This window comes from Pinus tabuliformis, chromosome 1_1 (assembly GCF_031772625.1).
Source record: "Pinus tabuliformis cultivar Carrire ecotype Pingquan chromosome 1_1, CPIR1, whole genome shotgun sequence".
Lineage (NCBI taxonomy): Eukaryota > Viridiplantae > Streptophyta > Pinopsida > Pinales > Pinaceae > Pinus > Pinus tabuliformis.
Window position 1 is genome coordinate 832014891 of NC_142297.1, and position 10054 is coordinate 832024944.

At 36.6% G+C, this 10054-nt stretch overlaps 1 protein-coding gene across 1 annotated transcript; it reads left to right on the forward strand.

The window, feature by feature from the left end:
* The first annotated feature begins 5948 nt into the window (after positions 1 to 5948).
* LOC149216700 (U-box domain-containing protein 1-like) lies at positions 5949 to 7102 on the forward strand. Its single transcript, XM_089391261.1, has one exon. It carries the CDS (start codon positions 6039 to 6041, stop codon positions 6939 to 6941), a length of 903 nt encoding a protein of 300 aa, XP_089247387.1. The 5' UTR covers positions 5949 to 6038; the 3' UTR covers positions 6942 to 7102.
* Positions 7103 to 10054: the final 2952 nt, after the last annotated feature.

Consider the following 10054-nt stretch of genomic DNA (forward strand, 5'->3'; position numbering starts at 1 on the left):
TTTGTTGGGTTTTGGGTTGTGGGTTTTACAGTCAAGTTCAGGTTTTGGGAGGGTAATGAAAACAAAGTATATGAGACTACTCGTGTAATGTTGGGTTTCCTTCTGAGGTTGTCAAAATATGGGACTGCTCGTGTAATGTTGTGTTTGCTTCTGACGTTGTCAAAATTGACCTGAGAGCTTGGCATAGGACATCACTGACTCATCCTGGGCACATGCAATTCAGTTTTTCTCTATTATCCCAAGGAGGCGAAAACCTTTTTGTGTGAGGCAATGCTTCATGGATTTCCATAGGAGGCAGAGGCAGGACTCGAGACCCCCTATCTATAGGAAGGTTGTGAACGTAACCTCTTTGCCTCATACAAACTGAAAAAGATTTCGAGTCAACAAACTCTAGCCCTATGCCACCAAAATGACGAGTTATTGTCTCCCAAACATCTTTTGGTGCCATGGCCATATGTTCATAGTAGAAGAATGGAGGCACGTGCATAGATGCCTTGATCTCGTTTGGATGATGTTCCATAGGCCCAGGGTATCGAGGAACTCCAAACCAATAAGTTCCTCCAATTATGGATACAGAAACATTAAATGTTTCTGTATTCAATTCAGCTTGTTCAGATTGTACTGTTTCTCCGATATATTTTTTTCCTTCAATATTTTCTTCTCTTGCACTCTAGGCATTTTCTTCTTTATTGAAGATGATCCAGCTTTCAAGACAATATCTTCTTTATTTATTTTCTGATATTCTCTTAAACATGAGTTTTCATCTTCTGCCTCTAGTCCCTGCACATCAGTAAACATAATTTATACTTGGTAATTTCAATGAAAATAACTTTGTCTACTAGTATAATTCTTACCTTTAAACATGGCACATTGTATCTAATCTCATAGAACTTAGAAAATTCATATCTCAAAATCTTAGAAAAATGGTCATCTAGTCTCAAACAATAAATCCATCTCCAACAATTTGATTGCAGTCAAATTTCAAGTAAAATATAAACATCCTTTAAGATATTCAAACCTAATTCTTACCTTTAAACATGGCACATTGTATCTAATCTCATAGAACTTAGAAAATTCATATATCAAAATCTTAGAAAAAGGGCCATCTGGTCTTGAACAATAATTCTGTCTCCAACAATTTAATTGTAGTCAAACAATAAATCCATCTCCAACAATTTGATTACAGTTGAACAATAAATCCATCTCCAACAATTTGATTGCAGCCAGATTTCAAGTAAAATATAAACATCCTTTAACTGGTAAATATACTTTGTCTTAACATCTTTATTTGTTAAAAAAAGTAAAACGATAACAAGGATGGAGCAAAGGCTCCATATTTGCAAAGAATTCTTTGAATATCTTACTGTGAGGTCTTTCTATTTCTTTCCTCGTACAAATAAGAGGTCTTATTTTTCCTACAACTCTTAAAAGTGTCACCACTGTGATTGGAATAGAAGTGAACTCAACTTTTTAAAATACTTTTAATCTCCTTAAAACTAAGCTTTCCAATTAAGGGAATTCATCAGGAAAGGAAGATCTCAAGCTTGGCTCAATCATTATGTATCAGTTACAATTAGACTAGTGGAAGTGTTGTATATCAGTGTTCAAGTTGGAGCTTGTCCAATTGACAAAGGATATCTTTTTGGCTTCTGTTTGTTTATATTATGACTTAGTGGAAGTGTTGTACATCTCACGACTTAGTGGAAGTGTTGTATATCCGTGTTTAGGTTGGAGCTTGTCCAATTAAAAAATGATATCTTGTTGGCTTCAGTTTGTTTATATTATGCTTTTCTGTTTGTTTATATTATAACTTAGTCGAAGTGTTGTATATCAGTGTTCAGGTTGGAGCTTGTCTAATTGAAAAAGGATATATTTTTGGCTTTTGTTTGTTTATATTATGACTTAGTGGAAGTGTTGTATATCAGTGTTTAGGTTAGAGCTTGTCCAATTGAAAAAGGATATCTTTTTGGCTTCTGTTTGTTTATATTATGATAACGATTGGGTCATAATCTTTCATTGCATTGTGGATTTTATAAAGAATCTCTGCATTGTTTAGCCCCAATCTCATGGCTTTACTATACATTACATGTACATCAGATTTTCAAGTCTGTTAAGATGCACATTTCAGGTTCATTCATCATTACATTGTGGCTTTACTGTGCATTAGATGTACATCATATTTTCAAGTCCGTTAAGATGCACATTTCAAGTTAATTCATCATTACATTGTGGATTTTGTTAGGGAACTTTGCACTGTTTAGCCCCACTCTCATGGCTTTACTGTACATTACATGTACATCAGATTTTCAAGTCTGCTAAGATGCACATTTTAGGTTCATTCATCATTACATTGTGGCTTTACTGTACATTAGATGTACATCACATTTTCAAGTCTATCAAGATGCACATTTCAGGCTCATTCATCATTGCATTGTGGATTTTGTTAGGGGAATCTACACTGTTTAGCCCCACTCTCATGGCTTTAATGTACATTAGATGTACTTGAGCCAGTACATCTTGAGCCAGTAAAGAAGAGGCTCTATCGAACTGAGAATGTGTACGTTGTTGTTCTATAGGATCACCTGCAGGAGAACCTGTTGCATCCCAAGTAGCACGGACCCATTTCGGAAGATGAGCTGAAGGAGGACTTTGAGAAGGTGGGGGAGGATTCTCATCCTCACTGTCATCATTTGAAGAAGAAATATTTTCAGAAGTAGAAGGGATAGAGAGAGGTGACACATCCGCCAAACTAGGCTTGTAGGCCGATATATTTTCAGCAAACTTTACATCTCTTCTAATGATAACATTTTTGGAGTTAGGTGAAAGAAGTTTATATCCTTTGACATCTTCAAAATATCCAACAAAAATACATTTTTCACTCTTAGGTTCTAAGGCTTTGTGTTTCTCATCTGGAATATGGCCCCATGCTTCACTTCCAAAAACACGAAAGTGACTTACATCTAGTTTAATTGAGCTCCATGCTTCTTCTAGAGTGATATTCTTTAAAACCTTAGTACGAGTGTGATTTACTATGTAATTTGCACAATTAATTACTTCTGCCCAAAAATTAAAACTAAGTCCTTTAGATTGAAGCATACAATTAGCCATTTCTTTTAAGGTGCGATTCTTTCTTTCAGCTACCCCATTTTGTTGTGGAGTATATGGAACAATATGTTGCATCTGAATTCCATGCTCAGTGAAAAAGTTGATGAATTTGTTTTTAACATATTCTCCGCCATTATCAGATCTTAGCTTAAGAATTTGATGTCCAGATTGTTTCTCAACAAAGGCCTTAAAGGCCAAGAACATGTTAAATACTTCACTCTTGAGTTTTAAGAATTATACCCAAGTGCGTCTAGAGAAATCATCAATGAAAGTTAAGAAATACTTGTAGCCAGAGAATGAAACAACTAGAAGTGGACCACATATGCACAAGTTGTAAAGGGGCTGAGGCGTGCCAAGAGGCACGCTTTTCAAAACTATCCCGATGATGTTTTCCGAGTACACATCTGAAACAAACACCATCTCTGCAAGATACTGTAGGAAGACCTGTCACCATATTTTATTTACATAGATTTTGAAGGGAGCGATAGTTCAAGTGACCAAATTTCTCATGCCAAAGTTTGCTCACTTCATCATTATAAGCAACAAATACCGAGGGAAGAGTTGATGACCCAAAGTTGTTAAACTTATACAACCTTATAGAATCATCAGCAATGCCAGTAGCTAAAATCTGTCTAGGATCTCTTAGGTCCTTAATTACAACATCATGAGGTGAGAATTCAACGGTTTTACCTTCACCTGAATGAGTTATTTGATATACAGATAAAAGTTTGCAGGATAAGGTTGGAACATATAATACACCGTTAAATTGACCATTGTCAAGATGAACAGTTCCAGTCCTTACAACACTAAGAGATCTATCGTCACCAACATATATATTTTTGGTGTTACAATCATTTAAAGAAGAAAACATGGCCTTGTTTTTGGCCATGTGATTAGAAGCTCCAGAATCAATGAGCCACTCATGAGAATGGGAAGAAGAAGATACATTTAGTGCTTAACCAGACCGAGATGCTTGACAATCACATGCAAAAAGTGCAATTCCTGAAGATGAAGTTGAAGTTGAAGAGTGCTCCAAATAGATGTTATGCTTCTTCATTGTTGCTTCCAAGGCTTCCATTTTCTTAAAGCATTTGGATTCTAAGTGACCATCTCGATTGCAAAAGTTTCAATGTCTATCAATCTTCTTCCCTTTGTTTTTATTCGCCTTATCGTTTTGTTGAATTTATTTCTCATTTTGAGACTAAAAGTGCTTAGGACCCTTGGTTGGTTTAGGACCATTATTTTTAGGATACTTCTTCTTAGGATTCTTTGAACTTGGTTGTTGTTGGGCGGCTAAGGCTTTCTTAGAAGAGTTTCCAAGATTAAGAAGACCAAGATGTAAGAGTTTTCCTTGTTCTCTTATTAAAGAATCACAAAAGGCATCAAAAGAGGGAGACTTGTAGTCTTGACCTTGAGAAATAAATACTTCTCTAATAGAATGGAAGGTCGAAACAAACACAGAGTAGGCTGGTCCAAATTTAGTAAGAATGGAATAGATAAGGCTACCATCTTCTTTCTTAACGTTAACACCTTCCAAGAGAAGTCTAAGGGGCTTGAACTTGGACAAAAATCTTCAATGAAAGAAAAAATATTGGGGCCAAATGTAAGCAAATCATTTTCGAGTTGATGGGCTCTAGTTTCATTTTTAATTCCAAAAAATTTAGTGAGTTGTTTCATTGCTTCATTAGGGGCATCAAGTTCTGCTATTGGAATCTAAGGTCTAGAGAAATAGACATCCTTATCAACCCACGTGCTTGATCTTGCCTATTTTCCCATTTGGCTGCCTTATCTTCATCTTTAGGTTCAGTTTCTTGGCCTAAGGCTATTATGTAAAGACCTTTACTTCTAAGTAAATCCACAATGTAGGACCACCATTGGAAGTAGCTAATCCTGTCAAGAATAACTTGGCATGAAATTTCCATTTTAATAGAAACTGAAGTTGTAGATGTTGAAGCTAAGTGTTTCAATGGAAATATCTCGAAAAATAAGGTCAATTAAAAAAAACGGCTCTGAAAATGGCTTTCGTATGAAGAAGTTATGGCTTTTTGAAGAAAAGTTGTTGAAGATGACGACGAAGTGCGTGAATGTGCGGAAGTGAATGATAATGTTATATTCAAAAAAAAATCCCCCCCCCATTTCCAAACTTAATCTAATTAGCTCATTTAAAAAAAAAAAAATTATGTGACCCACTTTTATAAATAAGTGAAAGTCATTTTTACAATGGTACTTTATGAGCTACCCGCTAAATTGTAACTTAAATAAAAGATAAAGAGACTTTAGAATTATAAGTGACTCACTTTTTATAATGGATCAGAACACTTTTACATAAAAGTAACTTTAAAACATAAGTTACATGTGCTTTTTGAAAAAGTAACTCAATAGAAAGAAAGACTTGAAGTCAAGACCTCTATTCTCATAAAGTAACTTTGGACCAAGTGAGCTAGATCAAAAGGTTAGTAATTTTTTTTTTTGACTAAACTAAAGTTTTCACAAAAATATATTGGAAGTTTCTAAATTATAAATTTTTATAAGTAATTTTTTTTTTTCTTATAAGTCAAAGTTTACCTCAAAGCTCATATCGGATAATGAGCCTAAATTTGATTGAGTCAAACAATATATCTACATCGTGTACAAGGTCATATCCGAGGATGAGTCTAAACGTTGAGATTTTGACAAAACTTGAGATTTTGACAAAACTCGTTCCTTCGAGCGAACTTGGAAGATTTTCCACCACACAAACGAAATTAAATATTAAATCAGATATTCTCTGCAGGAGTCCACGGCCCAGCCCAAATGGTTAAATTTTGACGCCTCCAAAGGCCAGATCGGCGTTCAATCGCCTAACTCAAATTCCATGCATGCTTTGAAGCACTAAAGAAGTCCGTGTATATTGCAGAAGCTGAAATCCTCGACGCCCTCCAATCCCTCTGGGAATGGATGTGAAGCGGAAAACTGTGGAATCCCTTGTGAATCTGCTGAAATCCTCATCATCATCGGAAGAAAAACAGAAAGACGCCGTCTGCGAGCTCCGTCTGCTCTCCAAATGCGGCGACGATCACCGCATCTCGATAGTCGAAGCAGGCGCGGTGCCATATCTTCTTGCTCATCTCTACTCTGCCAACGCCAAACTGCAAGAAAACGCGATCACGGCCCTTCTGAATCTCTCAATCTACACCCCAAATCGCGAGGTCATAATGTCAAACCGCGGCGCGCTGGACGCCATCGCGCACTGTCTCACGGCAGGGCGGAGCCTGGAGGGGAAGCAGAACGCCGCGGCCGCCATATTCAGCCTTCTCGTCGTGGAAAGCTACAGGGCAATAGTAGGTGACCGCCCGGAGGTTATCAGAGGCTTGCTAGATTTAATCCACCAGGGAATCCCCAAGTGCACCAAGGATGCCCTAAAAACCCTCTTTCTTTTGGCTCTTTATCCGCCGAATAGGCCGAAATTGGTCTCCGCGGGAGTCGTTCCGGTGATCTTTTCGCCGCTGATGAACTCGGGGATGGGAATCGTGGAGGATGCGACGGCTGTTATAGCCCAGGTAGCCGGCTGCGGCGAGAGCGAAAAGGCTTTTAAAAACATTCTTGGTATTGAAGTACTGGTGTCTTTGTTGGACACCGGGACTCCTAGGGTTCGGGAGAACGCGGCGTCGGCGTTGCTGAATTTGGCACAGTGCGGAGGGGAGCAGGTTGTAGATGATATCTTGGATGTGCAGAGCGCCATGCCGGCTCTTAGTCTGCTGCTCACCTCCGGTACAGCGAGATGTAAAAGTAAAATCAGTTCTTTGCTCAGTCTTCTGCTGGTTCATGAAAGACGACCAGCGAGTGCCATGTTTTGACCCGAATAAATATATATATATGAATGAGCTTGTAAATTATTTTCCTGGGAAGATGCCTCAACCCTTCAAATGGTGTCCTCCTTATCTTTCTTAATGTGGAAAGATAAAATATGGCAAATACACACTTCTCAGTTCTATATTCGACTTGTCTCTTAATTTGTTAGTGCACTTATCGCAGATTTTGGATTGGCTAGGTTCTTTGCCGAAGGCGAAACCCATGTTTCTATCAGAGTAGGAATTGTGCAATTCATTTATTAACCTTCATCTTATCCATTGTAAATTGCTGAAATGTGATTGATATGATCTTGGTAAACTTATTAACAATTAAACTATAGTATTATTTTATGGGTATCATTGTAATGTATAATAAAGAAAAACAACTTTTAAAATTTCTAACAATATAATTTTCTATAAATGTAATATAGTTTATGAGAATATTTTGCCATAAGAGTTATACCCATAATGATGGGTGCATGATGGGTGCATGTGTGTTATGTTGTTGAACACCAAATAAAAAAATAACATTAATTTTTGCTGACTAAAATGAATGTTTTAATTGAGTAGTACTTATTCAGCTTTGAATTTTTCATAATAAGAAATCTAATTTACATTGAATCAATGTTGATCTCTATCCATTATCATGTTTTCATATTAAGAAGGCATAAAGAAAACATGCATCTACTATTCACAAACCCAAGCAAATGGAGCAAACAATAGATGCAAGAAAGAAAAACAATCAATAAATACAGGCAAGTGGAGTGGGTAGAAAGAAGATCATTAGGTGGAGCCATGGAAGATTGATACTTACCACTTGTAAATCCAAACAACAAGAGGATGGGGAGTTGATTTGAATTGGAATAGTTTTCCCTATATGAGTAACATTCACCACAACCAAAGTTTTTGATCTTCATTGTTCACTACTAGATACAATTTCAATAAATAGGTGATGCATATATACATGAGCTCCATTACAATAGGATTACATTGTAAAAATGATAACAATTTATTTTTTGAACTATTATGACATTGAGAAATGTTGTTAATATTCTTTTTTTTTTTAATTTCCATGGTATATGGAGAAATGACTAATAAAGGAAAGAACAAACCATTAAAATAATGACAAATAAAATATATTATGAAATGTTTCCTTATTGTTCTTTTACTTTTTGTTAGTGATCTCTAGCCACTTTTCATATGTCATAATTTACAAAAAAGAATAAAAGATGTCACGAAGTCATCTGCTTGAATTCAATACGTAATCATGGCTCAAAATTGCTCAAAATTGTTCTCTCCTCAAAGCTCCCCTTTTTTTAGCCTCTTATGGATGTGAACTTTATTTAATATATTAATAGATATCTATATGACAACAATACTATTAGTCTAAATGTGTTTCTCTTTACACAAAATGGGCAATCACAAAGGAAGGTAGCTCTTGGAAGCTCGTATGCAATATAATTGCAATTATAGGGGTCCTTAACACTCCCCTCCCCCTTCGCCCATACATTTTCTCTTTGCTTACCTAAGCCCCTTACTAAATAAGTAATTTGGTGGCCAAGGCCTTAACTGATTAATCATGCACTGGTACCTCTCCCCTTCTCTTTATGTCTAGTACCTCCCTGTCTCTCCCCTATGTGCCATCAATAGGCATGGCAAGTTTTACCATAGGTTAAGATTGTAATATGACCTTGGATTCGAAACTTAAGGACTCTACTATCGGGGAACGACCTTGATCTATAAATGGATTTTCCGTTGGATATCCTAGAAAGACATAACATGTAGTCGCAACGGTTGATCCAACAATTGATTCAATCGATTATGTCGAACATCTAGTTGTTTATTATGTTTCTTAGGTTGATCCAACTGATGAAGCAGTTGTTTTAGTCGTTGATCGTGACCCAATCCCAAAGAAATTTTTGTTGAGAAACCAATAGGTTAGAAAATTAGGATCAATTTCTCTTACTTGATAATTGCTTGGGAATATTTGTTGGCTTCTTATTCCTTTTATTACACTCTCTTCATCAAACAATTACCAAGACATAAAACATGAAGATCACAAGAGACAAAGAACACAAAGATGTAGCTTCAAGCCAGGGAAAAACCCCACAAGGGGGAAAACACAAACAACTCCTATTCTTATTGAATCATATCAAAGGGAGAAATACAAGACCCAAAGACCAAGACCGAAAATCCCAGCAAGACCTAAGTCAGCCTTCCTTTAATCCTTTCTCAAGAAAGTCAAATCCAACCAAGTCAACGCTAGTCAACACCCTTCAAATCTTATCAAACTTTGAATTTTCGACCCCTACAACAAATCTAAAATTTTTGGCCCGTGCACTAGTTTGAAATTTCGTGCATGTGGCAGAATTAGAGCACAAGAAAAACATAAGAATTCCTTCCTTTGAGGTAATAGTGAAGTCGAGTAGGTTGAATGTAGTGTTGAACAATTTATCTAGGGTACTTTCTAGAGAAGATGCAAGGAGCATGGGATATAGCTTACCTGATGCAAAACTATTCAACATTAAGATGGTAGATGATCACTTTGCAAAGATCATTCGAATCCTTAAGGAACTACAACGAAAATCACTCCACAAGGTTATAAAATCGTACAGAAGAAACAACTAGTAGTTAAGGCAACAAATTATCATTTGGTTGCAGGTTGTTTATATAATTTGGGTGCATATGGTATATTTCATCATTGTGTATTAGAATAGGGAATATCGCCTATCTTGACAAAGGCATATGAAGGAGTGGCCAAATGCTAATATGCAACGGAAGTTATCAAGCAAAAGACCTTGCGCACGGGTCTTTGATGGTTGGCAGTTCACCGTCACACGAAAGAGTTTTGTTGTAGATGTGATATTTGTCAAAGAGTGAGAAAACCATCACGTTGGGATGAAATGCTACTACATCCACAGGTAACACTACAACCATTTGATAAGTCGATAGTGGATCTCATTAGGCTGATCAACCTTGCTTGTTATATTATAACCATGATGGATTATTTGACCGATTGGCTGAGGCAATGTCTGTCAAAGAATGCAGTGCAAAGACTGCAACATGGGTCTTATTTGAAAATGTCATCACATGTCTTGGTTGTTCCAAGATTTTGATGA

Excerpts from the sequence above, each read along its gene's own strand:
- LOC149216700 (XM_089391261.1), top strand. The coding sequence starts at position 6,039 with ATGGATGTGAAGCGGAAAACTGTGGAATCCCTTGTGAATCTGCTGAAA.